This window comes from Patella vulgata, chromosome 8 (genome assembly GCF_932274485.2).
Source record: "Patella vulgata chromosome 8, xgPatVulg1.2, whole genome shotgun sequence".
Classification (NCBI taxonomy): Eukaryota; Metazoa; Mollusca; class Gastropoda; family Patellidae; genus Patella; species Patella vulgata.
The window spans coordinates 18,259,051-18,282,075 of NC_065886.2; the positions used below are offsets into that span (position 1 = coordinate 18,259,051).

General features: G+C 33.3%; 1 protein-coding gene across 8 annotated transcripts in view; it reads left to right on the forward strand.

Annotated features, from left to right (window-relative positions):
* Positions 1–23,025, forward strand: part of LOC126830948 (UDP-glucose 6-dehydrogenase) — a 28,956-nt gene that overhangs the window by 1,388 nt on the left and 4,543 nt on the right. Inside the window, exons 1-11 of one of the 8 annotated variants that reach the window (XM_050561477.2) lie at positions 3,150–3,320; positions 10,778–10,946; positions 12,634–12,771; positions 15,586–15,750; positions 16,428–16,625; positions 17,170–17,317; positions 18,174–18,268; positions 19,143–19,273; positions 19,562–19,657; positions 20,655–20,695; positions 21,971–22,062. In XM_050561477.2, the coding sequence (XP_050417434.1) occupies positions 3,265–3,320; positions 10,778–10,946; positions 12,634–12,771; positions 15,586–15,750; positions 16,428–16,625; positions 17,170–17,317; positions 18,174–18,268; positions 19,143–19,273; positions 19,562–19,657; positions 20,655–20,695; positions 21,971–22,062 (1,329 nt within the window). In that variant the 5' untranslated portion in view covers positions 3,150–3,264. Of the gene's footprint in view, positions 1–3,149; positions 3,321–5,930; positions 5,996–8,195; positions 8,265–8,329; positions 8,529–9,570; positions 9,729–9,796; positions 10,082–10,777; positions 10,947–12,633; positions 12,772–15,585; positions 15,751–16,427; positions 16,626–17,169; positions 17,318–18,173; positions 18,269–19,142; positions 19,274–19,561; positions 19,658–20,654; positions 20,696–21,970; positions 22,063–23,025 lie in introns of those variants that run through there. The other 7 variants (XM_050561483.2, XM_050561480.1, XM_050561482.2 and 4 more) reach the window with 7 other exon arrangements.

The following is a 23,025-nucleotide window of genomic DNA, read 5'->3' on the forward strand; positions in this document are numbered from 1 at the left end:
AAACTTCCCAGTAAGTGAACCAGCACCCTTCTCACTGAGCCACCACAGCTCCCTGTAATTTTATGATTCCTGTCATTAATATACTAAACAGCAAAAAAAGCGTCATTACGATTTCAAAATCAGAGAGGCACTTTAATCAAATCATTCTAGAAAACGACTTACTAAATGGATCAAAGCAATTTTTTGTGAACAGTATATGCCGACACATTAGTGATTAATTCATCAAAATTCCAAGACATTACGAGAAGGTTTAGAGTCTGTACACAGTCTATACATCAGTGTCTGGTGTGTCCACTGCGAGTGTCATTAACAGCAGCGCAGCGCAGGGATTCTGCACGTGCTGTCGCACAACATGGCGGTCTTGTTGCCTTGGTGTAACCCTTGGTCTACCAGTTCGGGGCGGTCATCCGTGGTGTTGGTGACCCAAAAGCATTGCTGAAGCCTGTAGATGATCCGAACATTGACCTGGGAGTGATTGGCAACGACTTGGGCAGTGTGGCCAATGTCGAGTCTTCCAAGCGCCTGGTTCCTCTAAGCTGTCGTGGGCGTGGCATGCGGCTGACGTTGTCGTGTGAATGATTGAACCAGGTATGGGGGTGCATTTTATAGGGCTGGTCCCGGTGAACATCACATGCAGCATGAGTTATATGAAAATCATGTAGAACACATTACCATCTCAGAAGTCAGGTTGCATTTTTGAAAACATTCCCTGGGTTCAATTCTGTGTTTGGGAAGGAGCCTTTTTGCTCAGGGGAAGTTGGAGACTTGAAGACATTAAAAGTAAAAACATTTAGCCAGTTTTATGCAATTCAGTGTAACATACGAACCTGACCTTTCTTTTGATGCTTAAAGTACTTATAGAAAATGTTCTGCGGGTTTATTTATTTTTTGTTTCAGTAATCCAGAGGTTTTAAGTTTGCCTTTTTGATTGGTCACATGCGTCACAGAAATGGTCATGGTTCACTGTATTAAAAGTGATTGTCCATATGACAGTTCCTTTTTATTATGCCTGAAAACCTACTTTCTTTAACAATTAAGGGCTGAGTTTTTTTTATTCTCTTTTATTTTGACCTATATTTCTATTATTCACGGATGTTGATGAACTTAGATCCCATGCAATGACACTCCTTTAAAGGATTGGCTACGCTACATATTATCTCTAATTGCTTCAATTGTTATACCAAAGTGTGGGCTAATTCCAATACTTAGGATATTCAGATAATCTCTGATTTAAGGTGTTATCAATAATAGGTGTGGTTATATCCAGCTGTCTAATTAAATACAATGATCTGTTGATCTGGAGAGTTTGTTAAGTGAATGGGTGATTAATGTCTTTCTTGTTTCAACTTGTGAACATTATGAATGCATTCATTATATCAATGGATTGTTCTGAAATTCTCCTGAACTTCGTTTAAGTAAGACTTTGAAAGAGTGTGTTAGTAAGAGCAGTCTTATTGTAGAGATCCATCTTCATTAGCCCAGTCGGAGCAGAACAGTAGGACGTTAAACCCCAGTTCATTTCACTTATTTTAGAGCTTGTACTATTATACAGTCAAGTATTATATTTTGTGTTTGTTCTACTTTTAAAAAAGAAAAAGACTCTTTGAAGAACTTTTCAACAGCTGGTTTTGTTAGGTGAACATTCAGGAGAATAAGGTTTGGATTTATATTTTATCAAAGGTTGAAGAAAAATAGACGTTTTGTCACTAAATTCTAGACTAGTATAGTTTTATGTTGAGGCTGAATACTGAAATACTGAAACATTTGCCGTACATAGACATACAATTAGCATAGTAAGGTTCCATTTAGTGCAGTCACATTATCACTTTTTGCATTTGAATAATTTGATACCAAATTTTGTCTGAATGGTTGGATGGGTTCATTTACAAAATTTAATTATCTTGATATTGTATAACGGGTTAATGTGATGTGTGATCATTGGAAATACAAAAGTATCAGAGACATTTGTTAGTTACATGTAGTTTGTAGTTATGTCGATTCTCAAGTGAGAAGTGGTATCAGATGTTTACTGTTTTAAACAAGTGGAAAAATTCAGAACTCAAAAACTGATCTTTCGTCCAGTGTGGAGAAATAAATTGATATAAATATAATCTCTGTGGGTTTGGGTTTGATATTTTGTCTTCATTTAATTGATTCTAAATGAGTTAAGTTCCAAATTTTGATGGTGTATATTTTTAATTAAATACATCGACTTTTCTAATACAGAAAGCATGTCTTGTATAAAACGCCGATATTGTAAAATGTGTAACGCAATGCATAAATGAGGTTTGCAAAAAACAAGCTTCTATGCAATTTATATATCATGGTATAAATGCTGCAGGTGCTAGATTTCAGGGTTGGTAGAGTCATGTCCTGGAAATATTTTTTTTGATTTTTGGCATTATTAAAGTATTTTCAGAGAGTATTCAAAATTAATCTGGGAGAGTTGTGAAGGGGGAAGCGGAGTGAGATTTTGAGTAATGTCAAAAGATAGGGAGGGTGCTCTAAGTACTTACGGAAAAAGAGACTTAGATCCCCAAAAAATATTTTAATATTTTGTCTTTACTTGGTGCATTTGTAAGATAGGCATAATGCTCCAGTCATGCCTAGGTCCCCCTCCTTTACTTCAAGATATGACAATTCTTTTTATCTATTTGTTTTACAAGTATTTTTTATTGTCTTTGTGTAATGAAATCCTTTATAAACACATTAAAGTAGAGCTTATAAAATCTATAAATAACTTAAAGGAAGGAAGATATTTTTATAGAAAAAAATATCAATACGTGCACACACACATCTTAAGAAATAACTGACTGGCAAGATTGTAATCTTGACAATAGTGTAGATTTTTAAGGATGATATGTTTTGAATGAAATCCGTAGAAGTTTCACTTACACGTACACACCTATAGAACATACAATGGTATAAAGATCTAATTTACAATAATATCATCAATATAGTATATTGAAACTTGGCTGACCCCCCATATATTTCTATAGAAGGTTTGACTAGATTCAGCTCCACCTTAAAAATATAACCTACCTAAATAAAACTGTGTTTAATATCTTAACCACACCCTAACTAAATACATAAAAGAAAAATTAAATCGAGTGTGTTGTGAAAATATTTTGAGAAATTAGAGCTTTATTCATGGTGTTGTCATCTTACTGGGTATACATTCGTTATATGTGCTGGAGACCTACATTCATAAATTTAATTTCTTCTTTAATTCTTTAATTAATTTGAGGACTAATATCTTAAAGCATGTCTGATTTAGAAATCCAACAAACAGATGATGGAAACCCGCCTGTTCAGAAAATGTAAGTTGTTGTTATGAATACATTGTTAATTTACAATACAACTGAATTCTAACATAAGATACATTACATTTAATGATGTGAAAGTGTGAAAATGCTGTGATTGAAAGATGTTGATTTACTAGTGGTTAGAAATGTGTTTATTTACTAGAAATGTGTATTTGTTTATCTGTTTTTGACCATCTTATTGAATAGTATACCAGTAGTTCCCAGCCATTTGTCTCAGCCATTCCAGAAACCATCATCTAATCGCGACCCCTCAAAGAACAAAGTCACCTTTTACTATGAAACATCATTAGTATTTACAAATCAAAATGTTATAATGCGAGACTGAGGAAACAAATCGTGAGCGTGAGAGGAGAAAGACAATTGGCAAGAGGTTTATAGATCAAAGATTTATATGTTTTTCATGAAAACATAGCATTTTTTTCAAAAGTTTCAGAATTGTACTATACTAATAAAGATAGTTAACACCTGCACACTTTTAAAAATAAATGAGTACCGCGTATTGAAGGAATTTTTGAATGATTCAACTGAAAGGCTGCTTTTAATAGCAAGTGGAAGTTTATTCGAAAGGTTTTAAGTTTGATAAGAAAAAGACTGTTCTCTATATAAACGAAGGTGTAATATGTTTATGTATTTTAGTTAGAGTAATTAGGAGTAATAAAGTACTTGTAGGCTGTTCAATTTTTCAATCCAGATAAAAGTGATAAATTGTGTACTTAGAGTTTTGGTGGCCTCAGTATTTTATGTATTTTAGTATTCTCCATCACTATCATTCAGACAAATATTCTACGAATATTAATCTGGATGAGTTGTCAACATTTGAGAATAACTATGTCATTGGCTAGATTATCCGGTCTTTTACATTATCATGAACAAAACCTAAGAGAGGTAACTAGCCCTAAAACAAGATATCGACGCCCATGAATTTAATTTAAGAATTGCCATTTCAGAAGAATCTATTTGCATTTCCTGTTCAATATCCTACACTTTTTATTGTAATATTTCTCTATGTTCACCATGACTTTAACAATAAAGTTTCATTGCCCATGCGTAACTGGGAGGTTTTTGTTATGTGGTTGATTATCCAGTAAACTTCACCAAATGTTGAAAACCGACCCAAACCCTCTGTACGTTAAAGGCTAGAAGGAGGTTGTGACCGAGACTAGTATTTTAGCAATATTTGTTAAAGGGAAATAACTTTGTTTACAGTTCTGATTAATTTGAGTTGTCAAGAGCATATTATCCGGTACTATCAAAATAAGCACCAAAATTATTAAAAAATGGAATGCCTGAAACCTTTCTAAAATTATTATTAGGTCCAATTATTATAAGAATATATTCTGTTTTATCTCCATGTAAGTGTAAAAAATTATTCAATATCCAAGTTTGAGATTTAATAAATTTACATCCTTCAAAATTACTAAAATTAGATGGTATTAAGTCAACCTATAACTATGTCTGTCATCTGCAATGCATATATGTGATATTCCAACTATTTTGTCTATAGTTAGGTGTTGTACACACAGTATAGACTAAACAGGATTGGACCCAATCCTGATCTTTGCATGTTTAACATTGACACCTATAGATAAGTTTTTAAAAGATTGAGGGACGAACCAGTAATTCAGAAGTCAAACTGAAGCATAACTAAAAGAATTACAAGGTCAACCTTATCAATACTTACACAATTTTCATTTTTAACAGACAAATAATATTATGAATCTTGATTAGAGTAGATTTGGTGATATTCAATATTTCTATTTTGGAAATGATCATGAAGGCTGTTAAGGATAAGTATTTTGCTGTGCAAACATTTATCTATATATCTTTGAAATGAAGTTTAAATTGGATATTGGCCGATAATCAGCTTTTCAAATATATCCTACTTAATCAAATAAAAAAACCCTGAAGCAGTACTGGAGAACCCCTATTCATGTTTGTTTAACATTAACAGTAAGGTGTGCATATCAATTTCTTTATAAAGAAATCAAGTGACTGAATACACAAGTTCTACTCTATTTCACTTATATTACATACATGTACATGAATCAAATACCTAAAAAGTTAAAGAGGCATTATGCAAGAGCTAAACTTGCCTGTTGAATGGTTATGTTATATAAACTATTATTTAGACATGACAAGCCTATATCCTGCTCTCTAGATTATCAGATGTAAGGGAAAGCCTTGGTTAAACATGCATTATTTAAAAGCAAAATTTGCCTATTGTAGGTCTTTCTTTAGGCCTTAAGGGGTTGGGTGGCCGAATGGTTAGCATGTGCGCATTTTATCATTAGGTCTGTTATTGAGTAAATTGGCGAGGTTTTGATTCCCCGGATGTACATGACAAGGAGTAGGGTCGCCTGTCCAACCTTGTGGGTTTTCTCAGGGTTTTCCGGTTTCCTCCCACTGCTAAATACCCCTACGCGTCAGTGAACTATTGAAATAAAATTGAACCTAGTTTGTGTCGAGTGGATGATAAACCCCATCTCTCTCTCTCTCTCTCTCTCTCTCTCTCTCCCCATCACAGGTCAAAATGACACATCAAATCGAAACAACCAAAGTCAATACTTTATTTGGACTGTAAAGAGATCTAGCTCTGCTTTAAATTACAGTTGATCAATCTAAAGAATCTTTAGACCAACATAATTTTTGATATATATACTTTTGAATAGGTAAGGTCTTAAACAATATTTAACCATCTGGCATGTTGGGGCTGGAATGGAATTAATCAAATAACAATGCAGGTATACAATGTACAACAATAAGCATAACCTACACTGAGATAGATGGTCGTTGATAGATACTCATCTTTATTTTTGTCTTTTAAAACTGGAAATAAATACTGGGTACATCTTTATTTCGAAATGTCAGGTGGATTCCCAAATAAACTTATTATACTCTTCACAGTATTTTGTTATAAATTTACATTCTAAACAGCAGTGTACTATCAAGACAGACTTCTTGTGTCTAACTACTTTCAATTATCTGTGATCATTTGGATTTTTCCTTGCTCTCTTTAATCAAACATCGTGATGTATTCAATTTTGTCATTCTTATTTGTAAAACATATTATGACTCTGGTTAGTCCTTGCTGTTTTGATTACCGAGTAGGTATGGTAATTGATTGGTTGTTAAATTGTTTGTTAACCATTGTAATTTGATATAGAAAATGTCCTTTAATTCAACAAAGCTTGTGTTGATGTTTTATAGATAAAGAATTCCTAGAATTGCAAAGATAAAATAAATCTAGTTTCAGTGGCTCTGTCCCTGAAAAATAAATTGGAAATGATTGAGTATGGTATACTTGGTGTAATCATAGTCCGGAAAGCTAGACATTGGGCAGAATTAAATACTGAGTGAAGAGCAGGTGAATTTGATATCATAACAACCGTTCAAGCGTGCGCCCAATGGATTTTCTATTTGTATGTCTCATTAAAGGGATCAATTTCAGATTATGTCCACCCACTTTCTCTAATACTATTTATATCTTACCTGAGGTAACACCTGAGATTATAAACTAAAACTTCAACTCCCCAGGGAATATAAACTAAAACTTCAACTCCCCCAGGAATATAAACTATAACTTCACCCAGGATTATAAAGTATAAATTCACATGGGATTATGAACTATAATTTCACCTGGGAATATAAACTATAACTTCGCCTTGGGTTATAAACTATAACTTCATATAGGATTATAATAAACTATAACTTCGCCCAGTATCATAAACTATAACTTAATCTGGGATTGTAAACTATAAGTTCTCCTTGGAATATAAACTATAACTTAACCTGAGATTATGAACTACATTGTACATGTATAACCTCACCTTGGCTTTTAAACTATAATTTATAGAAAACTGAACCAGTACTAATAAATTTAAGCAACATTTCAAGGAGTGTTAGTCTAATAACACTGAGAGAATATTCTTCATTACTCTATCCAGATACTAAAAGATTACCCAGGATTATGTTCCCTACATGTGAGATATTATATTTATTGAGTGGTACAGCTTAATCTGATTAAAACACAGAGCCTATTTTGTTTCATTTTTCATAGTTCAAAATTTCGTTTTACTTGATTTTACTACACTAGGATCTGTAAGAGTTGCTGTATAACCCACATTCTGGTTGATGCGATATCACCTCGGTGGAAGCGGCCGTAAAATACAACTAACACTAACTATGATGTGAGGGATTAGCCAATGAAACAGTCTGTTGCAGTGTGTTCTTGGCGTGTGATGCACCAAATTGTGGGTATCTGACTAGAGACATCAAGGTCTGACATCATAGGGTCAAAAGCCGTCAGATCTTCATGTAGTAGAGGCCATCGAGAGTATTAAAAAAAAAAACGAAATGAAATATAAATCTGTATTTTAATAAGATTGGGTACAGCTAGTGCCAGACAGATTCCAAAGTCTTAACACATATAAGAGACAATTCAAATGAAATGAAATGGGATTTAACATCCTACTGTTCGGCACCAATTGAGCTAATGAAGATGGACACCATGCACTGTGCATTGAGGGAAATTTTGCCCAGACCGTGGCACTACGGCCTGCTCTTATTTCGAATTATATCTGTCATGGGTTCTTTTATGTGCATGCCAATATGCACACAGGACCTCAGTTTTTTGTCCCATCCAAACAACTATACATTGCCATTTGCTCTGCACCGCTGTCAAACTTGCTTAGCTTAAACACGAATTGAACATGGGACCTCCGTGGCTCCCAAGAGACTATACAAGAGAATTGCACGAAACATATTACCTGTAATATATTCAGGCTTTTCACGTTATAGCTTATAATAAATGAACTTGAAATAGATCTCTTTTTATTGACAGCTCTTTGCATTATGAAAATTATAAGGTTCCCTATTGAACAGGCTATGAAGACCTCTTTTTAATTTGTCAACTTTTTTCATTGTTGTGTAAATAATGAGGTATTAAATTTTTTTTATAATCTATTTCCTATAACACTTCAGTCAATAGTACGCCACATATCGGTGATATATTTATACATATATACAATCTATAGTTTTTGATGCATTAGATGTATCACTAAATGGGGCTGTTTATAGTGTATTGAATTCCAGCTGTCATAAATGGAGTATACGTTACAGGTATATCTACAATTCACACAATATAGTCTGACTGTCAACTGATAGCTACGATCTAATCTATAACAATATTATGATGTATTTAAGGTTTGTGATTTTATTGTATTATGATAATTTTCTCTAGTTTTTGTGTTCTCTTGAGTGTGACATAGACAGCTGATTTACAATGGGTTTTACAGGGTTTGGGGGGCAGTTTAAGTTCATTTTTTGTATGTCTGATTTAGATAGCATAATGAAGCATGAGCGCTTTGGTGGTCTTAAACCACTTGGTTAGAAAGTGTTTGCTATTTTGAGTGATTTGACTGTCTAGTCATGTCAGGGATTTCCAGTCATGTCGGGGATGTGCAAATTAAATTGAGTCCTTTTAAAACTTTCTGTATGTGAGTTTGTAAAATGATATGAAATAACTTTAGACTCAAATAATTATCAAATATCCAAGTAATAGTCCTCACACATTGTTTTTTTATGTTATTTTTAAGGAGTCTAATGAACGTCTTTTAAAAATATGGTACCACACCATACTGTGTGAGGGCTAGTAGTACTTGGATATTCAATAATAAGTTGAGTCCAACTAGGGTTTGTTTGGGATGTTAATCATGCCTGGAAATAACAAGGCACCTGTTATAGACAATGTCAGGCACAGATTCAGGCTTTGCATAAGTCTCACGCACAGGTTTATTTAAATTTCCCCCGTAGACTGCCCGTAGTAGCATGTATGGTGGGTTGTGACCTAGGATTAAAGTGGGCATCTTGCATCTAAGTTCATCCAGTTTTTTTTAAAGAAAATATCTTGTCTTGCCATGATTTGACGCATTGATAATTTATTAACCTTGTGTCTAGTATGTTCATATAGGATTGTGGTCAAAATTTTAGGTCTATATCCATTGATTCAAACCTGGAGATAAAGAGTATTAGAAAAAAATGTCATGGTACAGATTCACAGAATCAGTTTTTTACTTTCAAGAAGAAAACAATCCAGTCATGGGACACATGCATTATATAGTGTGCTGCTTTAAAGTAGACAGAAAATATTTTGTATGTCTAGGGTTATATTGACCTGGATTAAAAACCGAATATTTTATGGATAAAGTGAATACAGACTAGACTACTGCTACACCTATAAGAATTTAATGTTTTTTTGACTGTTTTGACTGAAAATATATAGTGCTTAAACTAGTGGATGTCTGATAGAGAAATCAGTATATTATTTTTAGGCCCTAGTTATGTGTTTTATGGCATAGTGTCAAATGTCAGAGTACTGGTATTACTACATTCTGTTAGTTGCAGGTGTCTAAGAGATTTAAAATTGAAATTGTATTAACTCCTGGCTTTTCATAATACTTAAAACCAATATTGTCTTAAATAATTATAATATAATACCATAATAATGCCTTTTTAAAAGGCTTGAAGTTACTCTAGTCTGATGTCAAATAAATGCAAGCTCTGTATGTAGGACTTGAATGCAAGTCACTAGATGGGAAATGTAGACTGTTAATGTTCCCAGGCAATGACTTGTATTTTCATAGCTTAATAGATGACAGATGATCCATGAACTAACATGTCACACAGCTTTGTTACTACATTTATATATTTTAACAAGTTTACAAAAAGGTTGAATTTTCAAAAATGAATACTTGTATGTAAGTAGTCATTTGATTCTAAAAATATGCTAAAATTTCCAGATGATTATATGTTGTGTTCTTGATTAACCAAAATCAGTTTGTGGTTATTTTTAGTTTTTCACTTTTAAAGCTTGAGTAATTGTTTGGAAATATTGACGATTTTATAATAAAAATATCTGATACATCAGCAATTATCCATAAGTTATTTAGTATATAAACAGATTAGATGCTTATGTTAAGCTAGTTTAAATTCTTAGTTATGCTACCTTGACTTTGTTGCCTGAACGCAAGCTTATTTTTCTGTTTATTTTGACTATGGAGCTGGGTTTATTACCATTGCATTGAGATTTCAGAAATTAAACCTTATCATCATCACTGGCAGTTTTAACTTAAGCAACTGAACAGCATATGAGACATTTGTTAGTTCTCACAAATTTTTATATCCACACTGTAGGCGTATGCCATTTCAGAACTATCAAAAATGCTCATTTGACTAATAATGTATAACAGTTAAAACTTTTCATTGAAGTAGAAACAGAAGTTGTATAATGTATCAACTATTTTGATCAGTCTACGGGCAAGTTATTGATTTTTGACAAGATTCGGAGAAAGGAAAACGTTACTCGTGGGCATGGCTGGCTTAAAAATGCTGATGTTTTTCTGACCTATCATTAAAAATTAATACTGTTAGTCTCAATTTGTTTTTAATTACAGTACGTGGAAGATGACGTTAAAGAAGATATGTTGTATAGGTGCTGGCTATGTTGGTGGACCATCTTGTGCCGTTATAGCCAGTAAATGTCCAGCAATACAAGTCACAGTTGTTGATCTTAGTGAAGAAAGAATAAAACAATGGAATTCTGATCACCTGCCACTCTATGAGGTTCGTTATGATGGAAGGTGGTATAAATTTAAAACAACTAAATGTAAAACTTATTTGTTTAGTTAGCATGAAGTTTTTAATTTTTAGAAAGGGTAAATCGTGTTTTAAATACTCATAGGCAACTAGAACCAGATTTTTGTTTATTTTTTTAATAAAGTTGCACAATTTTAGAAAGGTCAAATCAAAGAAAAATATATTTCTAAACTTGCATTGGTGCTAAAGCTTTGATTTCTTTTAGAGGCATACTTGGGCATTAACAGTGGCAAAGAAATATGACAAATGCAGTTTTTATGTGACTCAATTTTAATAATAACATGTGCACTTTAATTCAAATATTGCTCTGACATTTGAAAGTACACTGATGCATTTTTCGCTCAACTGTGGTCTACCCGTAATTCATTCCTGTTTTGTACTTCTTTTTGTACTTGTTTCCTTGAAGTGCCATAATGTCAAATTTAATGAGATGTCAATATTCATATTATTACATCATGGAAGTTGTATTATAAGGTCCATGATTATATCCATTGTAAAATCCATGGTTATACCCGTAACAACACAGCAACTTGGTCTATATTCTTATGTTTATATAATATTAAAAATGAAGGAAAGTGGAATGAATTTCAAAAATACCGTCACAATTGAATTTATAATTTAATCCTTATAAGACATATAGAAGTAGATTTCACAAATTAAAAACACTTATATATATATACTACTTCTGAATTTATTAATATGCTACGCTTCGATACACATACAGATATATTTATCAAGCAAATAATGATATCTTTATGTGTATTGAAACGTAGCATGTTAATAAATTCAGAAGTAGTATATCCATATAAGTGTTTTTAACAATTGAATTTACTGAAAAACATGAGGAACGTCAGGGTGCACGGTTCAGTTACTAACATATTCTATTCTTTGAATGGCATTTAGTAATTGGAACATAATCAAAAACACACTTTTATGGATAACAATTACTATGGTTTATTTCACTGCGACGTTTCAACAAGGTTTCACAAGTTACTAACATGTTTCAGCCATTACTGACAACCATGTTCTTTCTGACCCTTTTGCATAAATTCTAACAGTATTTTAGAAATACTCATCAATTTGTTTTTAATAAAATCCTAAGATGAAAAAAGCTGAAGAGTCGCCACTGGCTACTATAGATTTTACAGTAATACCTGGGTAGCCCAGATATTGTGATGGTTAGGATGATTACTGTATTTTGTATAACATACCGGTACATTAAAGATGCATTATGTATGAATCAGATAAGGAGCTGACCATTCTTGCTATAATATTTCAAAAATAAATAATGAGAAATTAATATCTTGAAAATTTCAGTCAAATTATCTTATTCTCTGTGAAGTTATGAGTTTTTGAAGTTGATTATGGTCTTGTCATGTTAATAAATATCTAATTAATAATTTGTATAACATTTAATTCTCAAAGAAAGACCTGCAATAGGTAGATTTAGCTCTTACATAAATGCCTTTTTAATAAATGTTAATAATTTATATAACATTTGAAGCCAGAAAAAAGTCCAGACTATTACATAATGCATCTTTAATGAGGAACAAAAACCATGACATAACAAACAAAAAAAAAACTTATTCTATGTTCTTTGTACATTAAAAAAGATATAATACATCATTGATTGTATTTTTCCTTCATCTTTTAGCCTGGTTTAGATGATGTAGTAAAATCATGTCGTGGAAGAAATTTATCATTTTCTACAGATATAGATACTGCTATACAAGAAGCTGATCTCATCTTTATCTGTGTCAATACTCCCACTAAAAACTTTGGCATTGGAAAGGTAACTCTTTATTTTATATTCATTGAACAGAGGAGCCGCGTTGGCTCAGTGAGTAAGACATTGGGTCGCTAAACTGGAGGTCCTGTGTTTGATCCCGGTGTTGGCCGAGAATGTTCATCAGGATTTTCTGGCGTGGTTGGACTTTGTCAGTGTTGCAGGGTAGAGAGTCTGGCAAGGGACAATGTATATTCGTTTGGATGGGACAAAAACCTGAGGTCCTGTGTACACATTGTCGTGCATGTAAAAGATCCCTTGGCAGTTGGAATTTTTGCATCTGGTACGTAAAGGGTTGAATGAGAAAAATAACCAGATATTATAAGTATATGGTCCCATGTCCACATTGGTGTGCACATAAAAGAACCGTTGACAGTTGGAATTAGAAATAAAAGTAGGCCATAACACCGCTGTCTGTACAAAATTTCCATCCATAGCACACTGTATGGCGTATGCCCATCTTTATTATCCCAGTTGGATTAGGATGTTAAACCCCATATCATTTCTTTGAACAGAATCACATTTCATGCCAAACCTATAGCTCTTCTGATCTGAAGGATTAAATGCCAAGAGTTATTTTGATTTCATTCTATTTCTCTGATGTAAGTCAATAGTTTCTTTACTTTAATGGTAGTCATGTGATTATGGCACTGGACATATGGACTTTAATTATACCCTTGGTAGGACATAATTATTTTTAGGTTTATTTAAAATCTTCATGCCATAGTTATCAAACTTTCACAGTTTTTATCTGTTAAAAATATTCTTATCATTGATAAAGTACTGTTAAGTATAACCCATTCATTTCCAGATTTTTCTCGGATTTTCGATTTTATTAAATGAAACTTAAACATACATTATGCAAGAGCTAAATCTGATTATTACAAGTCTTTATTTAGGCTTCAGATGTCATAGAAATTATAAATTAGATCTTTATTTACACAACAAGCACAAAATCAACTCTGTAGACCCACGGATGGCTTGGATTCGGCTTGGATTTAAACAGGATTTCGTTGATTGATTAAATTTTTAAATGGCGTCGTAAGCGGAGATTAACCGTTACGTTGACGTCATACTCCCGGAAATAATTTTAGATCGAGGCTAAATGATAGATTGTACGAAGCGAGGCGGCCGCATGTCAGTCAATTTGACTGAAAGTTTGATATATACAGCCTTGATATTATGTTTAGTTGTGGTTAAAATGAGAGGTTGGATGTCGGTATTATACGGTCTTTTGTCACTTGCGTTTACAGAAAAATTATAGAAATTGATAAACATCACAGCTAACAGTAACATCACCCCAGTTGAATTGCAGCTCCATTGGATCCCTGTTCGAGAGTTACGGACTGTAGGCCTACCAGTTACAGTACAAGAAAGAGTACATGCAGGCTAACAAGAAGTCGGCTATAATTATGCCTCATTGATTTGATCCATTCCTTTCAAACTTTCGCTTCTTATCTATATATGAAAAGTCTTATTTTTAATTTGCAGTAAAAATAAATGTGATACGAATTGAATTGCAACCCCGTCTCAAACCACAGCCATTGAAAACGTTACTTGATAATCGAGATTATGTAGGTGGAGTTAACGCCTGTCAATCAAACAATTGTATATTCTCGGAGACGGTGAAGGGAGAGTTGACTCCTATTTCTAGTCAAAAATTACAATAGTGATAACTTTGTTCAGAATAAAGTAATTTGACTGAAATTTTCAATATATTCTTCTTTCATCATCTATTTTTGAACTTTTATAGCAAGAATGGCCTGGCCATCTCTCTATTAAAATCTCCCATAATGTATCTTTAAATAGCAATGTCTGGACATTAAAGGGTTAACAATTCATTTTGCTCAGATTTTATTAAATGAAACTTCAATAGCAATGTTTAGACATTAAAGGGTTAACAGCTTATTTACCAAATAAAAGAATTTTAACTGATGAGACCTAATTACAAGACCTGGAGTTTTCCACTTGTCAAGAAAGGTGTGTCAAAACATCCAGTAAAGCCAGTGTGTGGGATAGTATAGATTAATTATCTGAGCTTATGAAATATTAAACAAAGGCTGACACCGTTTGATTCAGATTCATCAATAATAAATATTTTGAAATAGAAGATGAAAATTAATTGATATGTCTTATTGATATATTTGTAAACATAACAACATCAATTCAGGCAATTTCATACATTCAATCTTTTCACAGAACATGCACGTTATTTATTTTAAAGTGGTAGTAGAATCACCTTTCTTTTATTTTTCTGTGATTTGATATTATCGAAAATATATTCTATAACAATCAGCATATTATATAACACAATAAATATTACGCAGATTATTCAATGTTCACCATTTCACGGTAACTATAAGTCAATTTATGGTTGTCCAGTGCCATGTAGGTTTGTCAGTAATGTATATCAGGGTTGTGTACCTGATAATTGAGCCTACTGGACACTTCCAAATTGAAATGGAAACTTAGTAGATTTAATATGAACACAGGAAATATGAATGTGGGTTATTCAATGAGGAGGTCTTTATTTTTGAAACTGAAAAATGTTATGCAGCCCTTTTAAGTTACACGATGATATTGGACAACTAGAAAATTATTTTGAATGATCTTATTGTAACTGCAGTCTACATACTGATGAAAAAAACCCACCTTATTCATCGAAAGAGTTAATTTCACTTCACTCTTCTTAATTTAAGTATTGTGTTGAGGGGACGTTAAAACCTCATTTTACTCCACTATTAGACTCAAAATAACCGTAACAAAGTCGAAAAAGGCTTTAATATAATTAACTCACTTATTGCTTTCATCGTTTTAAAGGGTCGTGCAGCAGACTTGAAGTATATAGAAGCAGCTGCTAGAAGAATAGCAGATGTATCTAAAAGTTCCAAGATTGTTGTCGAGAAGAGTACCGTACCTGTTAAAGCGGCTCAAAGTATTAGTAACATTTTACAAGCTAATGTCAAACCTGGAGTCAAATATCAAGTAAGAAAATTTAGAAATTCAATAGACAGTTAAGTTAAAGGGACCATCCAAGGTTTCATAGGAAGATATAAATATAACTGGTTTTAACTATGTAAACCAAGCACCAATATGTGACGATATAGCTTCTTTACCGTGTCAGAAAATTTTCAGTTCAAATTATTTAACCCTTTGGAAACATTTATTAGATTTATAGAAAATTGTTACGGAAGACTTTTAGGGATTTCATTCTACAGTTATATGACTATGAATGACTTGACAATCAAGACAATTAGTTACCAATATAATTTTGGCAGGTATATATAGACATGGTTTACAGGCACTTACATGACGTAGAATTTTATGACTTAAAAATATATCACAGGGCTTATGATAAAGGTTTTCTAGAAATTAACCAGTAAGGCAATTTGAACTTAAAAATTGTTACATTTGAAAATAAATTGATGTTTTAATAAGAAAATGTACCTGATATATTGAATTTAATATGGTTTGAAAAATATTTCATATGGCTTGAATTATATTTTGATATGGTTTGTATTAAATTTTTATACAATTTGTATTACATTTTTATATAGTTTGTATTTATTTTGTCTTGTACAAATTTTTTATTTGGTTCAGCTTGCATCTTAACAACCTATATGACTGGAATAAATTTTGAAATGAGTCCTGTTTATTTGTAGGTTTTATCTAATCCTGAGTTTTTAGCAGAAGGAACTGCTGTTAGTGATGTATTAGATCCCGACCGTGTTTTAATAGGAGGAGAAAAAAATAGTCTAGGTCAAGAGGCTATTGAAGCTCTCTGTTGGATCTATGAACATTGGATTCCTAGAGAAAAAATTATTGTAATGAATACTTGGTCTTCAGAACTCTCCAAATTGGTAAGATTTGTTTCAGTCATCGTGTGAGTCCCTATTCAAAGCTACCTCTGAATTTTCAATGGAATAATTTCTCCATTACCTACAAAAGAATAGATATGCTATATAATCTTTGTGGACTGCTTGGACAACTTAGTTGATATGGACACATATTTCATTGCCTGGCAACCTATCTTTTCATAAAAATAAGCATGTAAATTTCAATGTATATGGTATCATAGAAAAAAGCTTCAGTAAATTTCATGTTATTTACAATATTTGCATCTGGTACTTAAAGGGTTAAATGATAAAAATGTCTAATGAAGAGAGGGTCAACCAGATATTATACATGTCCATTTGTTTCATGTCTTATCATATCATAGTATCATTTTCACCCTCGGTATTCCCAGTCATGATTGTTCTATTCTAGAATCTTAACACTTTCACTAGGGATGTTGAGGATGTAAAAAAAAATTTGTTAAGTAAATTTCTTTCTAGAAACCCTGCTACCACTTCTTATATGAGAAATCCCCATAGACTATCATATTGAGATCTTTCTTTATTATAGGCTGCCAATGCATTTTTAGCTCAAAGAATATCCAGTATAAATGCTATATCTGCTATATGTGAGGCTACAGGTGCTGATGTATCAGAGGTAGCTAATGCTATTGGTACCGATAGTCGGATAGGATCGAAATTCTTAAAGGCCAGTGTTGGTGAGTACATCTCAATTCGCTCTTAAAGGAAATAGTCCAATTATCTTTTACTATGCTTTAAGCTAGATAACAATGACTGCTACTGAAAACATTTTTAACAAATTTCTAGGCACGCTCTTTCATGCATCATTCTAAATAAAATAACTAGAACGAGTAATTGTGCTATTGAAAGTGTAAATACATAATAAACAATTATCTCTAGGCAAAAAATGATCAAATTTGACTGATTACCTCACAACAACACTCTTTATCAATTCAGAAACATTATAGTGAAAGGTCTGGTGATGTTGATGATTTCACTAATATATTCATTATCTTAAGTCTCTAATCGTGATTTGAGGGATGGAGAGAGAGAAATGGGGTTTAACGTCCACTCAACACAGACTAGGTCATTTTGGGACTAACATATGGTTTAATTTTATTTCAATAATTGGCTTGTGCGTAGGGGTCCTTAGCAGTGGGAGGAAACCAGATTATCCGGGGGAAAAACCCACGAAGCTGGACAGGCAACCCTACTCTTTGTCACATACATCCGGGGATTCGAAACCACGCCAGTTGGATTTGAGGGATGGTTAATCTCTTGCAAACTACAATCTTGTGACAGTATATTCTGTATTCTGCTCTGACTGAGCTAATGAAGATGGAGTCTGGAGAACAGAGTATTGAAATTAAATACAACTTAATGGGCAGTCCTCTGAGCCGGGCGACAAACATTAAATTGACATGTTCTGCCTCGACTGGGCTAGTGAAGAAAGGGTGTGGAGAACAGAGTATTGAAATTAAATACAACTCAATGGACAGCTCTCTGAGTCGGGCAACAAACATTAAAATACCATTATTTTTTAACCGTTTCTAGGTTTTGGTGGTAGTTGTTTTCAAAAAGATGTGTTAAATCTAGTATATTTATGTGAATGTTTAAATTTACCAGAAGCAGCAGCTTATTGGCAACAGGTATTGTTACATTTATTTCATTGAAATCAATAAATTCATATGGATATTAAAAGGTATCAATTGAGGATATCTGAATACATTTTAATATAAACTGTGTAGATGTTTTAATGTTATTTACAGCTCAACTAGTATGTTATTTCCAAAAAACTGTATTTACACCAGGTGGTGTTTGTTCTATTCTGAGATGAAGCTAAATAATTTATTTTAAAGTGATTTATGGTGCATGCTTACAGCACTTGATCTGACATGTGCTTTTGTTGTTTGTCATGACTGTATATTGTGTCTCGTCTATAGGTTTGTCTTGTTTTATTGTTTGTGTGTGGTGCGGTGCCCCTGCACTTACGATAGAACAAATATTATTCAATCCAGTCCAGATCCTACAGACCTTGACAAGAAAAGCAAGCAAGCAATTAGCACACCTAGACTCACATGAAATAAAAAATTTAATCAAGACAAGGTCTGGTCAATATAATCATGGCAAAGTCCAATCAATTTAATCATGGCAAGGTCCGATCAATTTAATCATGGCAAGGTCTGATCAATTTGATCATGGCAAGGTCTGATCAATTTGATCATGGCAAGGTCCGATCAATTTAATCATTGCAAAGTGTGGTCAATTTAATCATGGCAACGTCTGATCAATTTATTCATTGCAAAGTGTGTTCAATTTAATCATGTCATGGTCTGATCAATTTCTCCTTTGTTCAGGCTGAGGCTTGGAATATAAAGGAAGCAGGAATATTAAAATAAGGGTAGGAAATAGGATATTTAAAAGAATCATGAAGGGATTTCTACATTCTTCATTCCAATTCCATAGTTTAGCTGTTTACAATAATATAATGATAATAAACTGTAATACTATTTTAATACACAGGTTGTAGATATTAACGATTACCAGAGACAACGATTTGCTAATCGAGTTGTAGAAAGTTTATTTAATACAGTTACAGATAAAAATATCACAATATTAGGTTTTGCTTTTAAAAAAGATACGGGAGATACAAGGTAAGAACAACTTATGTTTAGTTTTGTCTTGATTATCACTAACCTGTGTTCACATTGGGAAAAAACTGTGTTCACATTGGCATGAACATAAAAGAACCCTTGATAGTTACAATTTGGAATAAGAATAGGCTGTAGCAGCACTTCTTATACTTTTCCAGGTCAACTGAACCTGATACTATTTCTAATTTATTTGAAAAGTTTACACAAAGCTTAATTACTTTTTTCATTTTACTTTTTTTTTTTGCAACTTGAATTCAAATTTTAAATTTTTGGGGTCTTTATTTTCAGAGAATCTGCAGCGATTTATTTAAGTAAATATTTAATGGATGAAGAGGCAAGGTTAAGAATTTATGACCCTAAAGTTGAAAAAAGTCAAATATTGAGGTAAGTGGAATTTATAGATAGAAGAATACCTGTAGGATCTCTTATTTTAATGGGGGGTCACGGTGGCTAAGTGGATAAGATGCTGGCTCGCTAGTCTGGAGCTCGGGTGTTTGATCCCAGCATTGGCCGAGAAAGTTCATCCAGATTTTCCGGCATGGTTAACCCTTGTCAGTAATGCAGGACGGAGGGCCTGACAAGGACAGCTGTCCAGTCGTTCGGATGTGACGGAAAACCACGGTCCCGTGTACACACTGTCGTGCATGTAAAAGATCCCTTGACAGTTGGAATTCGATATAAGAGTAGGCCATAGTGCCACTGTCAGGGCAAAATTTTCCCTCATAGGATATTGTATGGCATGTGCCCGTCTTTATTAGCCCAGATCGGAGCGGAGCAGTAGGACGTTAAACCCCATTTCATTTTATATTTTAATAGGATGATTGTTTACCAACTGCACTTCAATCAATATTAGTGTCTTTTTGTTGAAAAACTCAATATGTACATTGAGAAAAAATAGCATTGCCATGTGTAAATAGCATTTTTTCACCACCCCGCCCTGCAGAAAAAAAACCCATCTTGTTTTCAGTTGATTAGACTTACCAGTATTATGATACCCCCCTCTCTCAAAATGTCTCCCAGGTGGTACTGCTTCACTCATCCCCTTCTATTGCATTTTACTTGACTAAATATCTATTGTTAAAAAAGGAAAATTATTGATTTATTCAGTTTACATATAGTCTACTTTATATTTACACAAAATAATTTCCTAGGCACAAAATAATTTTATTGAGACACTAAACAATTTTATTAATGTATAATATTCACACAAAACATTTTATTGATTTAGTTTAAACATTTGTTATTTATTAAAGATACAAAATAAATGAAAGAAACAGCTTTCATTGGAAAATGATATAATTATATGGTTTTTAACGGTGCATGATTTAATGATATTTTATTTGAATAATTATCTGATTTCATGTTTAAATTATTTTTTTAGAGAATTAACGCATCCATGTATATCAGAAGATCCTAGTAGAGGTTGGTATTAGATATTTATTATATTTTAAATAATGGTTATAAATGTATATTATATTAGAATATTGATTATATGGTAGTACCAGCTGCATGTAATTTATCAGCAATACAAGTTAAAACCATGTCAATATTCAACAAAATTCAGTGTGGAAAATACATTTTTATACGCACACATTAAATTGCTGTCTGAGAAATACTACGCTAGTCGTCATTGCCCTTGACAAAAAGTCAGGGGGATGCTTTAGAGGCTAAACTTATTATCCGATTGACTTATATACAGTGTTTATGGTCATAAGATGAAGAAGGTTGTTAATTTTCAGCGATTTCCGATAATTACTTCCAGAGTTATGGCTCTTGTTCAAGTTTGCTAGGATGGTTCATCTCGTCCAGAAGGAGGAATCAGAGTAGCAAAGTGATTCTTTGCAATGTTACTGCCCTTGTCAGATTTTAGTATGTTTATTCCTAATTTGCTGGGATTGTTTGGTTAGTCCTAAGAAGGAACACTATACAAAGATTTTATTCACCGGGTTACCTCCCCTGTCACCGAATCATTAAATTCTATCTATGTGTCTAATTTATTGAGACTTTTTTTCTCTCAAACTTTTGTCAAAATGGTCCCAAACTAGAAGGCGTAGAATTTCAATATGAAGACTGCACCCAAAAATATTCTATAAAAAGAGAAAGCTAAAACTCTTGGATCTAAAGTATTAAGTTATTTTGATTTACGATGGGCCATGGTTCTTAAGCAGAAGTTTAAATGTTTACTAGTTTGGGGTCGGCAGTGGCTCAGTGAGTATGACGTTGACTTCGCTAACCTGGAGGCCCTGTGTTCGATCCCGATGTTGATTGAGAAAGATCATCAGGATTTTCCAACATGGTGCAGGACGGAGGGCCTGGAAAGGGACAATGTATAGTTGTTCGGATGGGATGAAAACAGAGATTCCGTGTACACATTGGCTTGCACGTAAAAGAACCCTTGACAGAGTCAATTCGATATAAGAGTAGTTCATAGCGCCTTTGTCCATACACAATTCCCTCATAGCACATTACATGACGTATGTCCATCGTCATTAGCCTAATTGGTGCAGGAAAGACAATGTCAAATCCCATGGGATTTTTGGGGGGGCTTACTATATTGTCATTGGAACACGTAAATGGTCATATCACAATAAATACAGACAAATGGAAATAGAGATTGGAAAAACAGGCTAAGTCTGTGTAAAAACAGCTCTCCTTAGTTTACATAATGTAGCAATAGGATTGTTTTTATGTTTTCAGTTTCTAAGTTAGTGACCATACATCAGAATCCTTATGAAGCAGCAGAAGGTAGTCATGCATTAATAGTTTGTACAGAATGGGATGAATTTAAAGTAAGTATATACTCCAGTATTTAGTGTATGACTGATTTTTCTTATATTAACACAATAACAGTTGCCTAAAACTAAAATCTATCAAAATTCATAGTTGCACAAGGCTTTTTAACAGGATTACTCCCTCTTAGACCAAAACATATAACTGTAGGCCTACTACAGTTTCAAAAAAAAAAAAAAAAAAAAAAGATTTTGTTTGGAATTCTTCATTTATTCCTAAGGAGGAACCCAATTACAATTTTACATAGCGTAATGATTTTTCACAGAATTCCTGCCCCCATAATCAAAATCTTGTAAACACTGGACAGGTCAGAGATTTTTTTCCAAGCACGATGACTAACTAATCATAAAAAGTATGAACACTATCAAAATTCAGATCTGCCCATCAGTTTCATGCATAAACTTGTAACCATCTTTCAAAAAGCTGCTGGTAATCGTGTATCCATTACCTGCAAACACTTTAATCTAAATAATGTCCCTAGACACACTATATAGAGAAATAAATGGGGTTTAACGTCCATTTTACACCAACTTGGTCATTTCAGGACTAGCATATTGTTCAATATTATTTCGATAATTTGTGGCGTGTAGGGGACTTTACCAGCGGGAGGAAGCTGGAGGACCCGGAGAAAATTCACAAAGTTGGACATGTGCACCTATTCCTTGTCATGTACAAGTGGGGTATCAAAACCATGCACTTGACTTAATGACAGACCTTTTAATCTAACGTGCACATGTTAAACCATTCGGTTTAATGGTGGTTCAATTTTAATTCGCTTGTGTGTAGGGGGTCTTTGGCAGTGGGAGGACCCGGAGAAAACCCACAAGGGTGGACAGGCGACCCTACTCCTTGTCACATACAACTGGGGAATCGAAAACATGCCAGTTGACTCAATGACAGACCTTAAGATACAGCGCGCATTTGCTAACCATTCGGCCACCCAACCCCCCTTATAATCTAAT